Source organism: Strongylocentrotus purpuratus, unplaced genomic scaffold, assembly GCF_000002235.5.
Source record: "Strongylocentrotus purpuratus isolate Spur 01 unplaced genomic scaffold, Spur_5.0 spur5_scaffold_2, whole genome shotgun sequence".
NCBI lineage: Eukaryota > Metazoa > Echinodermata > Echinoidea > Camarodonta > Strongylocentrotidae > Strongylocentrotus > Strongylocentrotus purpuratus.
Genome location: NW_022145605.1, coordinates 27,008,764 through 27,030,156, shown reverse-complemented (window position 1 = coordinate 27,030,156; position 21,393 = coordinate 27,008,764). Strand labels below are relative to the sequence as shown.

At 38.5% G+C, this 21,393-nt stretch overlaps 1 protein-coding gene across 1 annotated transcript in view; it reads right to left on the bottom strand.

Annotated features, from left to right (window-relative positions):
- The window catches only part of LOC590587 (dynein heavy chain 10, axonemal), a 72,731-nt gene that overhangs the window by 25,908 nt on the left and 25,430 nt on the right, over positions 1-21,393 (bottom strand). The window contains exons 27-45 of the mRNA XM_030992114.1: positions 20,364-20,720; positions 19,571-19,794; positions 18,544-18,712; positions 17,840-17,940; positions 16,512-16,695; positions 15,377-15,511; positions 14,083-14,235; positions 13,082-13,270; positions 11,399-11,545; positions 10,369-10,560; positions 9,755-9,873; positions 9,240-9,534; positions 8,031-8,288; positions 6,421-6,687; positions 5,380-5,595; positions 2,678-2,965; positions 1,958-2,149; positions 1,415-1,621; positions 339-503 (exon numbers count right to left, since the gene is read on the bottom strand). Coding sequence (XP_030847974.1) covers positions 339-503; positions 1,415-1,621; positions 1,958-2,149; positions 2,678-2,965; positions 5,380-5,595; positions 6,421-6,687; positions 8,031-8,288; positions 9,240-9,534; positions 9,755-9,873; positions 10,369-10,560; positions 11,399-11,545; positions 13,082-13,270; positions 14,083-14,235; positions 15,377-15,511; positions 16,512-16,695; positions 17,840-17,940; positions 18,544-18,712; positions 19,571-19,794; positions 20,364-20,720 — 3,858 coding nt within the window. The remainder of the gene's footprint in view (positions 1-338; positions 504-1,414; positions 1,622-1,957; positions 2,150-2,677; positions 2,966-5,379; positions 5,596-6,420; positions 6,688-8,030; positions 8,289-9,239; positions 9,535-9,754; positions 9,874-10,368; positions 10,561-11,398; positions 11,546-13,081; positions 13,271-14,082; positions 14,236-15,376; positions 15,512-16,511; positions 16,696-17,839; positions 17,941-18,543; positions 18,713-19,570; positions 19,795-20,363; positions 20,721-21,393) is intronic.

The window sequence follows — 21,393 nt, the reverse complement described above, 5'->3', positions numbered from 1 at the left end:
TTCAGTATGGACGATGTCAAATTTTCATACTGAAATTTCCAATTGAAACATGTTGATGGAAATTTAGAAACTACACTGCAAAAGTGACAAAATTCCAATTATCTTTCATAATACAGCCAAGAAGAATGCAAATCGTCAGCTTAGAACCGGAAAGGCATTTTTTAAGTTTACTGCTATTGTTTGTTTGTTCTGCTCTTGACCAAACTTTATAATATGATGGACCATAATGTGAACAGAAAAAAAAAGAAGTAAAATCAACAACATAACAAACAAACACTCAAACAAACAAATACATAAATAAATAGATACATACATAAATAAGAAAGACAATAGTTTACCTCTTGGAAGAGTGCTTTAGCTGCATCGTAATCCTGTATATCTTCATAGAGCCTGGCTTCTCCTCCATCTAGAGCTGTACGATAGTCGCCATACAGGAGAGGCTCTCGCATGGCGTTCTCATTATGCTCACGGAAATGCTCGTCTATAATATTCTTGATCATAGCCTGATGGAGATTTTAGAAATTTTAGAAGATAATTTTTTTCTTCAAATGGTAATATTTCATATAGAAAAGACTTTGCACCTGTGATGTAGTAATAACAATAATAATAGTGAACATTTACAATGCACCATGTCTGTCAAAATTGACACTCCTGGCACAGTTGTGTGAAAATTGTATAAGTAGGAGGCTCATGCTAAACATTTTCTGTATGCTCACAGAAAAGCTAGTCTAGAATATTTGAAATCATTCCCTGGTGGAAAAATTATAGATATGATGATCAGTTTAGAGGACTAATATTTCAGACGAAATTACTTTAAAAGGAAAAACATGTGCCTCTTGGAGGAATTAATAATGACTTCAGAGAAAAACTTGAAAAATGAATCATAAAAGTTTAAACATGCATTCTTGTTTAGTTTGATGATGTTTTGCCAGGCTCAGCAACTCACCTATTACATGATAAACAGGCCAGGGGAGTGTTTCACAAAGACTAAGATCGACTTTAAGTTGGACTTAACTATGGCAAGCTGTTCATGCCACTGGTTGCTCAAACCATTATGATCTTTAGATACTACATTTCCTTCAATAATGAAGTATCAAAAATATAAATTCTGTAGATATGTAACGATGATTTGTATGTCCTTTGAGAGACCAATGCCAGTAAATGGTGATAGCAAACAGTGGCATGACCAGCCTGCCATAGTTAAGTCGAACTTAAAGTCGATCTTAGTCTTTGTGAAACATCCCCTGGATTTACTGTGAGCTGGTTTTGCTCAAAATATTTCATTACCAGGGCTCAAGATAAGGTTTGACTGCCAGTAGACTTTGCTACTGAAACACATTTGTAATGTTGGCGAGAAATCGCATCATGCATCTCAGACACTGACAATGACGGACATGAAACTGTCAAGACATACCTGCACAAGATCTTTATCGTGTTGGTTGATGAGGCGATCGTGGAACACCCTGAGGCATTCGTTGCGCCACACTCGGATGCAACTCTTGGGGGTGGAGAAACGATCGGGGGTCGTCAGCAGCATGCCTTGACTGACCCTTGACAGGTCACGAAGGTTGAAGATGTAATGGAACTTTGATGGGGTAGGGGGTAGGTCCATTACAATAACCTGGTGTGGAAAGGAGAAAAAGATACAAAATTAATCTGTTTATGGGAAAACAAACCAATATGACTTTTCTGAATCCTTGTTACAAAGACATGATTGTTACATGATTTGAAATTTAAGAAAAAACTGTAAGGAGAACAATGCAGCAGCAAGTCAATAAAAAATAGATAAATCTAAATTTTAAGTCAGATTTCTTGTATTTGATTTTTTTTTTTTTAAATGTTAGATTAGTAAACTTACTGATTTTCTTTCTTTAAAAAAACACTAATATTTGAAGTTTTGAAAAAAAAATTGTAAGGAGAAAAACTCAACAGCGAGCCAATAACAACTTTATTTTACCTTGTAGAGGTCAAGCGTGGCTTGGGTGATCTTGGGGGTCAGTTTCTGGATGCTATCTTCGAAGGGTTGAAAATGGCCGGCCAAGATGGAGGAATAGATGTGATTGAGGGTCTCCTCCGAGGGGAAAGTGATGTTGAAGGAGCAGAAGAGAGAGATGAAACGAGGATCCACCTCATTCCTACCTCCTCCAGCCTGGTGGATAGATGGGAAAGATAAAAAAGATGATGATAGAAGATGAGGAGGGGGCGCGATAGCTCAGTCGGTAGAGTAGTGGTCTCGTAGTGCCCTTTGGTAAGGCATTAATCCTCATTACCAGGTCCGTCCCTCGGAGAGGACCTAAAGCCATCGGCCCTCTGGTTGCTTACTAAAAAGCATTAATGCTTTCTAAGCAGTCAGGTAAAATAAACACCACTGTCTATCGAGACAGCTGAGTCATATTTCCGACAGACAATATAAAAACCAGCTCCTAGAAGAAGAAAAAGTCTGGTTAACTGAGCTACATAAAAGCTGACTATAACTATACTTACTCTGTTTACATTGATGTATATTTCATATGTATTGTAATTTATAGGTTTATTTGTAATTTCTTGTTTTGTTTAAATGTAATTGTTTATCATTATATTTTGTTTGTTATGGCGCTTACAGACTTCGGTGGTAAGCGCTTTATAAGCATTGTTTTTATCATTATTATTATTATTATTAATCATTCATCCTTCTCACCTTGCCCATAGAGGCCAAGAAGCCAATGTCCCTGATGTACTTCAGAATCAGATCCTTCCCTCTGTCGTACATACCCCCCTTCTCCAGCAGCAGCTTCAGCAGAGCGATGGGCTGCTGCGTGCCATACTCGTCCACCTGCGGCATGTTCATATCGTCCATGAAGACGAGGAGGCGTCGGCCGGGCGGCGGCCCGTACGTGTCCTTGGTGCGCTTCTCAACGTTGGCCTCCAGGTTACGCTGGACGTCCATGGAGGTGGTCCGAGACGAGAAGTTGATGGACAGGATCAACTGCGGAGGAGAGGGGTGTGGAGATTGGTAAAGAAGTGTTACTTTCAGAGAGTCTCTGTAGATCAAGAAATACCTACTCAAGTGTCCTTGTCACTTCGTGATAGTTGTTTGTCTGTTGTTGATTCTTTTTCAATGTAATGAAATCTAGCAACATCCATGCATGTAAAAATGGCTAACATTCTTAAATATGTAGGAACCTATTTCTGTCAACAATAAAAAATGATAATATAAAATGTCTTCCGTATTACTTAGCTCTATCACAGTAATATATCAATCACATATGATACCAAATTTTACATTATTTCCATCATCCACTAAATCATCATAACTACATACGTGTAACTGTCTTTTTGAAATACATAATGCCATATGCAACTGCAAAATATAATAAATCACTCTCCTTGAATTAGGTATAGTTAATGGATGTAGAGATATCTGCACAGTAATGGTTATGTTTATACATATGTAAAACTGTAATAATGCATTTTTTAAGTCTCTTATAATAGTCTTTTAATGTCAAGTTTGCTTTACTTTAAAACGAACAAAGTGGAGTATTTTTTCTTTTTGTATTTAATATCAATTCATTTATTCATTCATTTTCTTCTACATGAATATGACAGAATTACTGTAAAATTAGAAATATAGGTGTGGTTTAGATTTCTTTATGATGAAGTTAAAAATGGGAAAAGAATCAATGAAAATGGATATATCTTTGACTAGAACAGTCGTTGTCATTGATTTGAGTAGAGTAGTTGTCAGTTTGAATAGGTACATGAAATAACAGATTCGTGCAAGTATATATATGTATAAACATTTAAATAAACAGAGAAATCTACTACAAAGGAACTACTAGAACGGTTAGATACTACTAGGCTAAAAAGGCTTTATGTAAGCCACATCTAGTGTTTCAAAGAAATTGTAAAGAATAATCTGATAGAGCAACACATAAGTAAGCAGGTATAAACAATGTGAAGCTAACATAAAATAAAATTATGTTCTAATTATGTATAATTTGCATACATGTACATGCTTGCATTTCCTTTGCTTGTTTTAGTTCCCAATATGGTACAATCATTGCATCCTAACATGAAATGATTGTTCTCTCAAACTATCTGGCCCGCATTCACAAGGGAGGTATGTTGACAGTTTCAGACCATGGGTCTGAAACGCGTCAAAACGCGTCATATGACGCACATAAACCTAGGTTTGTTGACAAACCTCCTTTGTGAATTCGGGCCTCTGTGTTTCCAAAAAAAAAAGAAAGAAGGAAGTTGTTTCTAACATGCACAATAGATCCATGTTCACTACCAGCTACAAATAAGATCTAAGTCTAAGTATACCGCCCAGATAACAGTAATTGAACAAGTTCATGGTGCGATCAAGTTATTAATATAGCCTTGATATACAACACTAAACAAAACTGACTTGCATATAAAAAGTACACGTATTACATACTATGCTATCTACATTTGTACATACATTCGTAACTATATAATATATAATATGACAAATAGTTCAATTGATATATATCGAACATGGTTATGAATGCAATGACATTCAATTCAGCAGTGCAGGTACTATATTGCCAGCATTTTCTAATTACTCACTGTCTTCAACTTAAGACGACCATAACTCTCAGTTTGTGGCTCTTTCTACAAAGTAACCAACATCATTTGAAATAAAGAGGAAAGGAAGCCAGAGATGATTAGTAGAAATACAAAGATGATAGAAAGCATCCCTCGTCAAGAAATTTGGAATCCAGAATATAGAAGCAAACCATTTATTCATAAACGAGAGTAAAAGAAGAATTTAGTGTTAGGAATATGACGAGACAAGAAATTATTAGGTTTATTTGTAAACATAATTTCAACGATCTCCATTGTGTGAACAGAGAAAACATCATCAAATAAGTACAGTGGGAAGAGAAATAGGATATATCATGAAATATAAAAAGAATCTTAATGTTACAGACAAAAAATAAAAGTTAGAAGTTGTTACTCCTTTAATAATTGCAGGACTTATTTTTTTCTTTCTAAATAGCATAAAGCATGATTTTTGGAAATAAAATTAGAACATAGTAATCTCTGGCTATACTAGTTGATCTCCTAGTGAATTGAACACACAGTTATAAGCTCTCTTTAAACGAGAAGTAATTGATTAAATTTTATTGTAGAATAAGATCAAGACCAGGGACCCGTTTCACAAAGCCTTTTTTCAATGACAAATGACAAACATCAGTGACAAATCTGCTGATGACCAATCAGAAGCAAGGATTTCAGTAGCTTATAACAAAGACTGTCATTTGTCACTGATGACAAGTTTTGTGAAACAGGGCCCAGGGTTTAAACACAAATAAGAATCCTTCCTATAAAATAGGAATGGTTGGCTGCTACAAGAAAGACTTGTTAACTTACATGGCTGTCCTGGTCCAGATTCCGAAGGAAGTCTTGGATGGTAGCGGTCTTAGAGGTACCGGTGTCACCGACAAACAAGACTGGTTGCTTGACGGACAGCATCTGCTCCAAGACCCAGGTGTTACGCACAGTGTCGACAGTGGGCACAAGGATCTCGTTGAAACGCTTCTCAGGGTCGTGGACGTACTTGGGAACGACTCTGTCCCATGGAATCCACTGTTTGGGGGAAACATGGAGAGAATATATACACGCTGTTAAAACCAACAGTCAATTGACATGTAAATCTCGTTCTTGTTAAGCGAGACTCAACACTATTAATAGGGATCCAGTGCTCACGAGAGTCAAATTTAAAGTCTGGACAGCAAGAATATTGAAGTCTAAAAGAGGGCCCATGAGTATAACCTTTACAGTTTCAATATAGACCCCTGTGAAATAAGTTTGGAGCCCTGTGTAAAGTCCCATGAGGTCAACTGTAAAATTGAGAGCTATGGCAAATGAAACTTCTGAGGGGGCATTCGTCCTATCAAATGCCATTTCAAAGGGACATCTCAGAACTTGGCTTTAGTCATATCAAATCAAAGATCAAACCTAATCATCTTAAACACAATCATGAAATCATTACAATCCTCATAACAAGGTGCATGTGATAATTAAACTCGTGTTTACATGGACAGTTGAACAAAAGGGAAGTAGGTCATAAGAACTCCATGTGGTATTGTCAAGGTCAAACTCCTGTTTCCACTTTGTAAGACTTTTACATTCCTTTATCTTATGCTTCAATGAATAAGAACGGTTGATATGTGCACAACCCTTTTCACTTTTGATATGAAAAACAATGCTTCGGGGATGATACATGAAGGTTCAATGACCTTTTGTGTGACATTTTTTATTAAAACCAAATTGAAACTAAGTATTGACCCATTGTGCAAAGGAGCAAGACGGTTCCTGTATTAAAGCCTAGGGGAATGACAGAACCCAGTAGTCAAAACGTTACAGGCAAACAACTTGTTAGAAAAATGCCAAAAATATTAATTCTCTAACCTTATTCGTCTGCTTGTCAAAGAAGTATTGATAGACTGTCTCCAAAACACCGGGTAACTCTCCCGGTCCTGCGTCCACGCTCTCATCGGAGATACTTGGCATGGAAGCGATGTTCTTGATGTAGCTGTCAAACTTGAGACGCCCGTCCTCCACCAGGGCGGCACCAAGGGACCAGTACAAGGCCTCCAGGAAGTAACATTCCAGGACGTCCGACTCACCCAGTTCCTTGATCAGGAGGGCATCAAGCATCCTGCTCAGTTGGTTCACCTGTAGAAAGAATAATAATAATAATAATAATAATATTTGGTTATTGTATATCACATTATTCAATGTCCAAAGACCTTTGGTAATCATTACCCTAGCTTTAGCTCCGGCAGCCGCAATCAGCACACGGAACATTTCAAGAAATAATCCTACCGCGTACCCATTTACCTCACCTGGGTCGAGTGTGGCAAATGTAGATTAATATCTTGCAAAGGACTTTGCTGCCGCGACGGACCTTGTGATCCACAGTCCGGTTACATATCTACTCGGCCACGACACCTCTACTTGTCAATGATAATGACCCTCTGCTTGACTCAAGAAATAGGATTTTACACTCAGGCAATGTTGTCCAAGGGTAATGGACTGAGATGTATATTTGCTATCGTGTTATTAATCAATAATCTATCAATTCATGGTGATAGACACCGGGACAGACCAGCCAAGAAAAGTGTAAAGGCTGATTATGCTAGATGTCCAGGATCCCTCACAGAAGCGACCTGGGGGGTGTTCCACAAAGATCCCACGTCAAACTTAACTCTAAGTTGGACTTAACATTTATGGAAAGCCGTTAGCATCATTGAAAATATTTTGTAAAAAATTATTTTAAAAGGCATAAATTGTTGAATCTAATCAATCATATTTTCTATTATCTTAGGAAATTTCATGTTCTTGATATGGAATTTATGAAAAGTCTAAAATACTTGAATTTTGCTTTTGAATGTATTTCATTATAAGGCTACAAATGGCTCTCCATAATTTTTAAGTCCGACTTAGAGATAAGTTCAACTTAGGATCTTTGTGAAACACCCCCCAGATCGTCACAAGATAGGGGGAAGATCTGGCTTGAGGTCATGAAGCAGAAGCCATCACACATCTCCCAGATGGTGTGGAAGGCTTAGGTCAAGGTAGGTCAAGGTAGGTCAAGGTTAATCAATAAATTATCTAGTCTTGTTATATATCCAAAGTACTTTGGAAGCCTAAATGGATGTTATATCATGTGATATGCCCAATACCAAAAAAATACCATTACTGTTATCACTACTGCTTAGTACAGCTGGAGAGTGTTTCACAAAGACTAAGATGGACTTTAAGTTGGACTTAACTATGGCAGGCTGTTCATGCCACTGTTTGCTCTCACCATTTACTGGTATTGGTCTCTCAAGGGACGAACAAATCGTGGTCACAAATCAAATCTACATTTTTTGAGAGTTCATTAAGGAAAAATATTATCTAAAGATCATAATTGAGAGACCAACCAGTGGCATGAATGGCCTGCCATAGTTAAGTCCAACTTAAAGTCGATCTTAGTCTATGTGAAACACTCCGCCGGAAGATGCTTGACTTACCATATTGAGAGCAGTGAGAGGAACGATCATCTGCAGCTTATCGCCTTGCTTGCCATCGATGACACCTTCCATTATCATCTCCAGACAGCCGGGGACGTACTTGTCAAACAGCCTCGTCAGGTCTGTCTGCTCAGCCTTGTTGGTGCGACCACCGACCCAGCGCTGCCAGTACGGATGGTAGCCAAGGTTCTTGGGATCCACGTACACCATACCACAGCGGGAGACGGTGGCCGGTGAAGCGTACTGGAGATCCGACACCTGAAGGAGGGGTATCAAAATGGTAAATACAGTCAAACCTGCTTTAGCGACCACCTGTATAGAAAGACCACTTGTCTACAAAGACCCCTTTTTTGTTTCCCTTGAAAATGGTTACTCATTAAAACTGTAATAAAGGAACCTGTACATGAAGACCACCCATTTGTAAAGACCACTTTTCTTGTCTCCCTTGAGTGGTCTTTATAGACAGGTTTCACTGTAGTATGATTTTTGTTAACCCCTTGTCTACAATAGTAAAGTGGGTGGTTTCCTTATTAATCAATAAATAGAGAATACCAACTGGTTCACTCTTAATTCAGTTCCAGTCTTCCAATGCCTCTGTTTCCTTCATTTGCATCACCACTCAAAAACATCTTTATTAATTCTTTCCCATCTTTCTTTAGCTTATGAATCTTAACATTTCTCTTGCATAGCTCCTATGGCCATATCTCATAGCACGAGAAAGATCTGTGATTATGCGCATAATACGAAAGCATTACCCGAAATACCATCTGAAGTACCATGATCATCAGTATTTTGATCGTCAGTATTTTGATCATCATACACTATCATTTGTTTCTAGGCCACCATACATGTTCCTAAGCATCTTGATTATCGAGCATAAAATCAATGTCTGCATTCAATCCTTTTGTACCAAAGCAACGGCATTTGATACATTGTACATAGGAAGAGTGAATGTTAAAACTGTAAAAAGAAATAGATATGGTATGAAAATGCTGGCTTTCAGCTTTAAGGGAGATGTGAGCTTGTCTAGCGGCACGACTTGGTCAGCACTCTGTCTTGGCCTACAAACTGACTCAACCGACCCCAGTTTGAAACTGAGTCACGTCTTTCGGATGGTGACGTTAAAGGTCGGTCCCCAGACGTAAATAATCATATCTGATTGATATGCGTCTGTTAAGACCCAATCACACACACACACACAAGACTAGCCTCGAAGAGCAGAGCGCAGTGCTTCTGAAGACGGATCCTCTCTCCATTAGCCAGGGTCAGAAGCCTGTTGTCGTCCATCACTGAGTTCATGTTCTCCACCCACAGGGCGTCGACGTCACCATCGAAGAGGATGTACTTGCGATCGGTCTTGTCCGTGGGTCTGTTGATCTCTCGGAAGATGTTTGAGAGGAGACCGTCGGTCCAGTCACGGGTGATAGGGTCCAGGATGCCATAGAGCTCGATGACACTCATTGCTTTGGGGTTCATCACAAAGAGCTTGGTATGAATTCCTAGCCTGCAAAGTGAAAGAATAAAGTGATTGGTTTTCTAGTCTCTAGTTTAAAAAAAATAAATTCCATTCATGAGTTTATTACTTCATACATACATCTTGATATAGATTTCTAGTGCATACATGTTATATGGCACAAAGACCACAATACTGGACAGAGATCCTAACAATTAGTTCTGTCAATGAATCCTATCTATGATCCAAATGAATATGAGAACCTACTTACTTGGTCTGAGACTGGCAGAGTGTGTTGATGACCACTGTCTTGCCGCCTCCTGTAGGTCCTACTACCATGGTGGTGTGACGGGTCAACATGGTCTCATACATCTGGACTACCTTATCAACCTAGGTGGTGGATCGGATCAATAGGAGAGAACTTCAAAGATAAGAATGATGCTTAGACAGTTGATGGGTATTCAAGTCTTACATTCCCAGCAGTGCAATTCTGACACAAATATTTTTGTTGACCACTATCAAAGTACATGTTGCATTCACAAAATAGCAATGAAGATACATGGTATTATATGTACTTCTCTTTTTCATTCTCTACTTATCTCATCATCTGTTACGAAAATCATTGGTTCAGACTAAAAAAATAATCCATCTCTTACATTTTCAAATTGATTTTTAAAACTTTGTTGTTGTTTTTTGTTGTTGTAATGGCAATCAGACAAGAACTGACTATAATCACCACCGCCTTTCATTTTAATATCAATTTCCTTCTTTTTCTTTTTCTCTCTTTTAAAAAATATATAATGTGGATGAGGGTATAGCAAATTATAGGCTTCTCTCTTTTTTCTTCTCCCTTTCATAATCCTTTGAACCTTCCTTCTTTCATACCTGGTGTTCTAGGAGAACGTAGTTGTTCTCCTCAAGGGCCTGCTCTACGGCATCGTTGAAGTTGGGATACCTGACACGAGGACAGTCCAGACCAGGGAAGAGATCGGAGATGAGACCCAAGAAGAGAGGCACATCCTCAAAGACAAACTTGGGCAGGTTCATGTCACGGAGTGCTCTCATCAGCACAACATCCTGAGAGCGTAAAAAGAGAGAGAGGAATGAAAGCAGGGTTAAAGGGATTGTAGCTTGGCAAATACTGGTTAACGCCATCTACGTCTTCTATTGGACAACTGCACATAAACGAATGGACTTGATTAACAATAGTCAGCGACTTGATCTCTACATAGTCAGCGCTTGCCAAACAGACCAAAGTTTTCCTCATGCTTCGGTTTCGCATATGTTGCAGGCACGTGATTGCTGGGATTGCGTCGTCCGTAGTTGTATTATACCTGATTGGCCCCCGAGTCAGGCCACGGGAAAGACACATAGTCTCGTCAGGCTAAACACTCCCTTTAACACCCCACAGACTTCATTTGACAATTACTTGAACTTGTTTTCTTCAATGCAACTAGTAAACACGAATCAATGTAAGCAACGACACATCCCGTATTAGGCGGAGTTGGCCTTCACTACCTATTTCAGAAAAAAAATTCAGGAAAATTTTGGATACATATTGCAATATTACAAGGAGTCTACAGCATGCAGGGCTGCTAGAAGTATGCTTCATCCACTATCCCAGTGTTTATAAATTTATGGAAACACTGCTGATAAGAGTTCAAAATGGCAATTGCATTTCTGATGAATGATCCAAGATTTAAACTCGGCATTTCTTACAATTTAAAAGATTTATTTGGAGTATTGAATATTGTTAATTGTATCTTTAGTACAGACATACAGACACATTGTTTTAGAAAAATTATCAGTGTTACGATCACTGCATAAAAAGCTGTGCAGTAGCACCACTGACACATTCAATCAATAAATCGATAAATAGAATAGTGAATAATTATTTTTTTAAAGTCAGGTTTACCTCTGGCAATTCTGCAGAGCCTCTTTTGAGTTCACCAGCCATGACAAGCACAGACTTGAGAGCTCTCAAACCAAAGTCATAATGGTACTGCTTAGACAGCTGCTCCTTGGCTAGTTTGTAGAGCACAGTCATCTTCTTTGCCAGCACCTGTGAGATGAAAGGACAAGAAAAAGAATTGTCTAAACTGCCAAGAACACTTGAAACTATGCCTCAAAATGTTCATACTTCAACAGATGGGGAAATATTGAGGGTTTATCGGAGGAGCCTGTACTTTTCACAGAAGAATGAAGGCAAATACATGTGGTGTATTAACACCACCATCATTATCATCATCATCATATTATCATCATCATCATCATCATCATCATCATCATCATCATCACTCATCATTATCACTCATCATCATCATCATCATCACTCATCATTATCATCATCATCATCATCATCATCATCATCATCATCATATCATCATCATCATCATCATCATCATCATCATCATCATATCACCACCACCACCACCACCACCACCACCACCACCACCACCACCACACACCACCACCACCACCACCACCACCACCACCACCACCACCACCACCACCACCACCACCACCACCACCACCACCACCACCACCACCACCACCACCACCACCACCACCACCACCACCACCACCACCACCACCACCACCACACCACCACCACCACCACCACCACCACCACCACCACCACCACCACCACCACCACCACCACCACCACCACCACCACCACCACCACCACCACCACCACCACCACCACCACCACCACCACCACCACCACCACCACCACCACCACCACCACCACCACCACCACCACCACCACCACCACCACCACCACCATCACCATCATCATCATCATCATCACAAGGCATATATAAATGATTTGCCTACAGGCTATTGGTCAGGGACCTGTTTCACAAAGCCTTTTTTCAATGACAAATGACAAAAATCAGTGACAAATCTGCTGATATTACCAATCAGAAACAAGGATTTCACTAGCTTATAACAAAAAGCGTCATTTTTTACTGATAACAAGTTTTGTGAAATGGGGCCCATAACTAAAATCATGCAAGACTACAAGCATTTACCCTGTAACAAGAAATGAATTTTGGATTATTTCAAATGTGTAACAAGATTACGTAGACTCAACTAAAATCTTCCATATCTACTATATCTGCGTCATTCTGTGATTCTTTATCACTAAGTGGGTAATTAATTAAGTTGTTAATGCCTTATAATCCTCCCAGACGATTTAGATTATCTGATTCTCAATTGCTTGCTGTTCCGAAAACTAAGAGAGGGATCGGTCTTTTGCACACGCTGGACTTCACCTACGGAATCAATTGCCACAACATATTTGTTATATTTCAAGTGTAGATTGCTTTAAACATGCCCTCAAAACTCATTTGTTCAAAGTGGCTTTCCAGTAGATTTAGATTTACTTTCACAATGCTGTTGTTCATTTTTGGGTACTTTTAACTTTTCTTCTCCATGCGCCTCGAACACATTAGTCATGTGGAGTTGGCACATTACAAATACTCTATATTATTATTATAACAGACAATCTCTTCCATGCTTTATATTTTTCCTCTTTTTCCCTTTATGTTTCAAGAAACAGGTCTTGACGTATTAAAGAGAATGGTGAGCTTACCTTTGCGAAGAGGAAACCTTCAGAGAACAACATGATCTCACAGATCTGCTGTAGATCAGGCACGATGACAACCACCGGTCTGAAGAGGGCCTTCACACTCTCAGGAAGCTCGGTACGACCGGCGTACCCAGGGTTCATGGTGATGAAGATACCCATACGGTTGTCCATTGCAATCTCCATGCCCTCAAACTGTACAAAGAAAACAGTTGTGTGTTGTTTTAAGGCCTAGAGAATTTTGCTTTAACAGGGAAAATTGTGGGAAGGAGGAGTAGGGGAAGAGAGAGGATACTTTGGATGGACAGTCTGCAGATATTGTTAAAAGAAAGAGGAGCGAAAGAGCTGGGAGTGGTGCTAATAGAGAAGGCTAGGAGCAGAGGGTTGTGGAACAGCATGATTGCCAAAGTCAATCGATCTGGCACTTAGAGAGAGAGAGAGTTGTAATTCAGTTATCATTACAGGGGAAGGGGGAGATAAGCTGTAATCCAATGTCTATTTTTATTGTATCACTGACAATAATTTACCGGATTAACTTTAGTTTAAAACATTTACCATTTTTATTTATACTCTGTATTTTATCAAACCAAACTACCTGGTCCCCATTACTGGATCAAAATGTTATCTCACATGTTATCTTGCTTTCTAAAACTTTATACTTAATGATTGAAAAAAGAATATATCAGTTTTGCGGTTGTCAATGTTTTTGATACCATATCACAGAAGAATATAAATCATGATTCTTAACTTAAAGCCCCACTGTACTAATTGCAGCTACTTGCTCCCTCTATATAAAAAGAATGCCTAAGCGATGCCCGTTGGTCCCCCATGATCCTCTTTTTCTTATGGTAATTGAGAGCTGAGTTGATGTGATAACCACCTGTCAGTGACCTTGCTGGTCGGTCTAATCCCTCCTGGCCAAACTAGTACAGACAGGCTTTAAGAGACTATTTTAAATACCCCCCCCCCCCCTCCTCTCTGTGTCTCTCTCACTAAATATTTCTTACCTGGAATCTCTTGAGGTTATGGATGAGAGCGTTCCTAATGGTCTGAATCTGAGATGAGATGACAGACAGTACGGAGACGTCGATACGGTTGAACTCGTCAAAGCAACCCCAAGCACCACACTGTGCCAGACCGGAGAAAATCTTGCCAACAGCCTGCAAATAAATAAAAAGTCTTTTCAATTATTCTGGCATTCATATAGGAGTATCAAATTACTGATCTATGATTTGATTCATGCAGGAAAATAACTAGGATAGAAAATGAGAACAAATAAGCAAGGATATGATTTCTTTATCAAAATATCAACACATGACAAAATTAATTGTACACAGCACACAGAAGCTACGTACAAATCTAAGAGCTTTATGAATTTAGACAATTGTATATGCTCTGGAGACTGACAATTGCTTTGAGGGCCAATTTCTAACTCCAGGCCTAAAACAAAGCCAAGATCAAACTTTGCCAGAGAAAATGTCAGATAAACAACAAAACACACTTTCAACAAAACATAGATTTGTGAATTTATAATGACAACACTGAACTATTAAAGACTGACAATTGCTTTTAGGGCCAATTTCTAACTCCAGGCCTAAAACAAAGCCAAGATCAAACTTTGCCAGAGAAAATGTCAGATAAACAACAAAAGACACTTTCAACAAAACATAGATTTGTGACAACACTGAACTATTAAAAATAAAGTTTTCACAGGTCATGATATCCAAACAGAACTAGACTTACATACAGGAAAGAGATTTTAGGAAGGCTTTTAATGTGAGGTCCTCTATCCATTCCATTTTATTTGCATGAAACAAGACCATTGGAACTTGGCTAACATTAAACTGTTCTTCAGTTCTATGGGTCAACTTTGAAATCTATAACTTTGATTTATAAAGCTTGTCTTCAATTGGAGCTGGACACAAGAATATTCTCCATGTTCAAAATGCTAAATATACCTGTCGTCATCAGCTCAAGTTTGCCAAATAACCCGATATTTTCAGACTCAGGATATAATCTCGAAGCTCAAAATTGCGTCTTCACCAGACCAATACGCTCATCACAAACTAGCTCGGACTGGCACAAATTAGCTTGCTATTTCCCAAATAGCAGGATATTTTGAAAACAAGACTTGGGAAATTTTCTCGACCAAATATCCTGCTAATTGCAACTGCAGGCTGATGAAGACACAAATTAACTGGTTAATTTGCGATCAGGATAATTAAAATAGCGGGTTATTTGGCAAACTAGAGCTGATGAAGACAGGCATAATGTGATGACTGGCCTAATGTGATGACTGACCTTGTAATCCATGCCTTCACCACAGTTGGTAACCACACAGAGTAGACCTAGAGCCTTGGCCAGATCCTTGGTGGTCTCTGTCTTGCCTGTACCAGCAGGGCCGGCTGGAGCACCTCCCAGCTGCATGGACAATGCCTATCAACAAGAGAATACATTAAAATATATTGAAAGAATTTTTTTAATAAATACAAACTAAACTTTACTTTGACAAGCAATGCTTTCAGAAAATACACGTGAGCCATGCATGTTCATGCATTAAAACTTAATTTCTAACCTTTCCTAAAAAGCAAAACTTTCCAAGAAATATGGAATAGTGATCCATTCAAAAACAAAAATCAGCTCTAAACATTTCAGTATTATTTATTTCATTTTTTAAGGTTTTTAATCCCAATTTCAAACTACTCTGAAATGTCTCAATGAACTCATTATGCATACATTTTCTTGGCCAATAGCTTTGTACTACAGTGATTTCATAAGAAGGACTGTTTATTCCATATAAGAAGACATGGTTAGTGCGAGAAGGTGAAGGTGAAAAGGACTTCACAAGGCAAGAAGTAATTTTGAAGATTTAATTGAATGGAGTATTATTTAATTGAATGGAGTATTATTGCGCAAAGTGTCATATAGTCGGAAAAGCCTGCTACAGCATTTGTTTTCAACTACCTGTTAACTGTCTTGTTTTATCTTGTCCTGTTATGAATTGTTATGTCATGTCCTGTCTTATCTTATGATGTCAGTTTTCTGTCCTTTGGGATTCGTCTTGTCATTTTGTTCTTTCGTACATTACGATTATTCAAACACTTTAAAATGGTTGATGAAAATATGTTATTATATTATTTTTTTAATTTTACTGTGATTATAAGACACTTTGAAATGATTTATGGAAATAATGTTCATATATATCTTTTTTGGGGAACCTACAAAAAACAAGATATGCTTTCCAGTAGGTTCCTGTTTCATTTTATAATTTTGAACTTATTTTGTCAACTATGTTCTTTATTGTGCAAACAACTGATATGAAATGGATACATTTGAATCAATCAACAACAAAAACTAGAGGATTCCTGAGGACCCTGGTATGCATGGCAGATTTTTTACAGACTGGTACAGAATTACGCAAGTTTAGAGCACCTACCTGTGTGAGGGTGAGATAGATTCTGTCGGTGAGAGGAGTGATAACCAGTCTACCGTTCAGTCCCATGTACTCGTAACCATAGCCGAAGGTTCCTGTGCACTGCCGTACATTGAGCTCGTCTGAATCACGGTCCCAGTAGAACCGTAGCTGACTCTCCCATTCAAACTCCTTGGCGTCTAGGATACTACAAAACAAACAGAAGAGTTTCATGTTCAAGTTTCAAGTTTATTTATTTCCACTTTATCGAAGATAACATAATTGAACAAAATCAACATGGTAATAATTATGACTAAACATACAATATAGAAATATAATGTACATGGTAAATAGTTATAACAAAAGACACAATCATAAGTATGATAAAGACATTGCAGAAAAGGTAAATAAAGTGGGGGATCTACTTAAAAGCAAAACTTGTATTATGTAGGTTCCAGTTAGTAGGTTTGTATATAAATTAGGGTATCTGAATAAACATAAGATAATGTTAATTGACATCTTCCATCAAATAACATGAGCATTATTCTTGGTTATACAGTGAAACCTGTTTATAAAGAGTGCTCAAGGGAGACACGAAAAGTAGTCTTTATAGGCAGGTGGCCTTTTAGTACAGGTTCCTTCAGCACATGTTTCAATGAAACACCATTTTCAAAGGAAACAAAAAATGTGGTCTTTCTATACGCAGGTTAGACTGTACCAACGAGTCTGATGTCAGACATGAACAATACTAAATATGTTTAATTCTCATTGCTGACACGCATCGCTTAAATTCAACCCAACGATATTTCAATGTTTCAACAATTAAACTTTAAACCAACTATTATGTAATCAACTTCTACTAATTTATTATAAAATCCCATTACTCTATATTGACTCACAGCTGTGAGTCTTTCTTTCATCATAGGGTGACCTTTTGACCTGAATCACTCCCTACTATCATAGAAATATTGACTGCCATGAAAGACATTGCTGTTTCTATAGTCTCAAGGGACGTTACATCCTGCTATGACCCGAGGCACGCTGAATTCACAAAAAAATCAACAAAGAATTCTTACCTTATCCTTTTTTTGAGTAAAGAGTAAATCTTCGCTGGAAAGTTGTCTGAATGTTACGATCATTCCGGTATTGCACAAAGAAACTTTTTACACATAAACCAATAGGGATCTCAGCAAAATTTATTTAAGCGGCCCCTTACCCGGGGCAATGGGCATCTTTTAAAAAACTATTGACCAGTAGGCGGGCATGGCTAAAATCACAACTCCAATTTCGACCAATCAGATGACTAGATTTATTCAACATACTAATGAGAGGTATATAAATCAATTTCTTACCTGTCTCTCACAAATCCATCAATGATATCTCTGGCATGTACATCAATGATGAGAACAGAGTTGAACTTGAGCCTTTCATTCTTGGTCAGAGGTGATCGAACCTGGTGGAATACAAAGACAGGCATACATGTTATATAAGAATTGAATTTCATATGGAGTTGCATCTCTTTAAACAACACAGGTACATGTATCTTATCCCATGTAATACTTAGCTTTAGATAAATAGTAACTTTTGCTGGGGTCTATGGAAATTATGTGTTACATAAAAGATCTAATTGCATCAAACAGATTAAATATCCCTTGTGAAAATAGTACTAATAGTGGGTTCTTGTATAGCGCTCAGTCTGTTGAAATTGACACTCCTGGCGTTCCACAATTAATCAAGATAAAATCATGATAGGAACAAAATCAACTGTCATAATTGCAGAAATCATTAAATCATGAACATTTGGGGAGGGGAGGGGGGGGGGGGGGGAAGAATCCTTATTCTTTTTCATGTTTAATGGCAACGTGATATGGAACTCCCAACCTACAACCCATGCCCCAATGGGAAGTTTGCCATTTTCTATTGTAAAGAAATGTAAACAATTTTGTTTTAACGTAATCTATTTCCATGAGAAGGAAATAAAAGGATCAGGTTCTCGATCTGCCCTGGATCTGACTGGACCGGGATATCAAGAAATGTTTTGGATTTGACGAATTACCTGGACTACAAGGTCATCGATCTGTTTGTGCATCTTCTTGGCGTACGTCTTCATGGCGACCTTGTCACCTTGCCTGACCTTCTGGAAGACATCCTCCACCTCCCACGTCCACCAAATCTGATTGGTTGCCAGGACAACCATACCTTGGTAGATGAACATCCACTCAACCCTGTAGAAATAAAGATGGGATTGCCAGTACATTACATTATTAAAGGTACATTACATTATTGCAGATACAGTAGGCGGTGTCACACAGAAAAATCCCTTAAAAAATCCTTTCAAGGGAGAATTTTCTTGCTTCATTAAAGGATTTTTAATGGGATAATTGATGACAGACAGCAATTAAGAGGATAACTAAAATCCAGATTTTTGGCCTCTGTGTGACACCCTATTACATGATTGCAGGTGCATTACATTATTAAAGGTACATTACATTATTGTGGGTACATTACATTATTGAAGGTACATTACATTACTGCAGGTACATTACATTATTGAAGGTACATTACATTATTGTGGGTACATTACCTTATTGAAGGTACATTACATTATTGTGGGTACATTACCTTATTGAAGGTACATTACATTATTGGTGGTACATTACATGATTGATAACTCAACAATAAAGGAGCAGAAAAAAAAGGATAATCACATTTAGACAATAACAGCTGTAGAGATTAAGGAAAAGTCCAGGGCCTATTCAATTCAGTATGGGAATTACGACTATATTTATACGACTATATTTATACTTAGCAATTTGCTTGGTTCAGTAATATGTTGTAACTCGTATTCAGATCACACCCAAGCATTTTACTTCACCACACCAACTTAAAAGCAAAATACTTAGTGAGAAGCATTGCAACTCCACACGGTCAATCCAAAATAATGCACGATTAACACATCGCATTAAATACGCGAATATAACTGTGCGCAGCTCAATGTCTTCATACAAAAATAAAAAAATAATACAAATGTCTCTAAGCGCTTTACAGATATACTTGAAAACCATATGCCTGGCAGTGCTCACCTAGATTTGGTTTCACAGTAAGTAAAGATGGCTTCTTTGGTGATGAGTCGATTGGTTCTTCTCATCTCCTCCAGGACGCAGGTCATCCAATCCTCTACCCTGCCCTCAGCGGTCACCACCTGCCTGTAGTTCATCATCTCCCCTTCCGCAGACACCATCGCTAGGGCGGTCGTCTCCTTGTTGTTGCCCTCTTGGAATTTCAGCGACGCAATGTTGTCGAACATCTGATGATAAAAAATGAGAATGAATTGATGCGGTACCTGTCAATTTGTGCCCCCAAAACCTTTGGAAAGACAGTATAGAAATACCTGAAGGGGTGCTTGAATCAGCCACAACACCCTCTATAAGCCAGTTCATAGTTGCAGTCTGAGCATGAGCAGATAAAGGTCATTGCAGACCAAATTGCAAAATACACGGAGACAAAATACTGGATACGTGCTGATGAAAGTTATGTAATCATTATTCATTTGCACAAGCAGTGCACTCCATGATACACAGGTTGAATTATTCTTTGAAAAGGGGAAACAAAGGCTATTTATGTAGCGCCTCCATTGCTGTTGGAGTAATTATTTCAAAATATACAAAGTGGGACCTCTTCATGTTTTGAAGATCTGTGGATATTCGGGGTCATTTGGGACATGTGCTAACCGTGAACTGGTCTATTGAAACAAAAGTTCACATAGAAATTTATGAAACAATACCTTGAAAACAGGATTTTTCAGATTTTAAAATGTTGCCCCCCCCCCCCCTCTTTAGAAAGTCATGAATTTGATAAGCTTTGCCCGATTCTTACCTTGATCATATGTTCCTGGACACAGGTAGCCTCACTGCTTCCCAGGATGGATAGCAGCTCATCGTCAGAGATGAAGAAGAAACGGGGGAAGGCATTTCTCTTGGAGTCCAGGTAGTCGTTGAGACTCTTCTGGCACTTCTCAAGACCGGTGCTGATCATCTCCAGATCCTGCAGACGGTTTGGGGCGTGGCAGGCATCCTTGATCTTGGGGTTTGCCACTGTATCATGCATGATCTTCTTGAAAGTCTTGTCGATGGCATCAAACTTCTTGGCCTCCTCTGGAAGCTGTGATCTGATGTCACCACCGATGAAGATACTCTCAAGGTACATCCACTTCCGCTGCACCACCAACCAAACCTAGAGGTGACAGAGAGATCAAAACAATCAGTGAAAAGCTTATCTCAATACTACTTGAACCAATACAGCTAAAAGTTTTCAATAAAAAAACTATGATACTAGTATCAACTCTTACAATTTGTTTTTCCTTTCTTCAATACATGTGTCATAGTCGAGTGGTTTAAGCAAAGGTCGCAGTTCTATCCCCGAGGCGTCACTAATGTCCTTTGGCAAGGCATCAATCTACGTTTTCCACTCAATACCCAAGAGATAAATGGGGACCCGGTAGGATGACGAAAGCATTTGAGTTAGTAATTGCCTATGCCCTCACGATGACCATATGGTGTCTGGACCCTTCTGCCTTGCTTAAGACTTTCTGCCTAACCTCGCTACTGAGATACTGTTAATTTTAATAAGCAAGTTTGTAGATACACAATATGCGCATGGGGGTGACAAAGGGCATCTGTACCAAAATTGTAAAACCTACCAAGACAAATACTGTATAAGTGCTCATGAAAGTTATGTCATCTTCATTCATTTAGGTACCTAGGTACAAAGATGAAACACAGGAAGTTCTCAAGTGGGCAAACAAAAGGTATTCATGAAGCACATTCATGACTTTGGCAGTGATTATTCTAGAATGCATAAAGTGGGACTACTCCATTTGTAGAACTAGTAATAGTATGTGGTAACT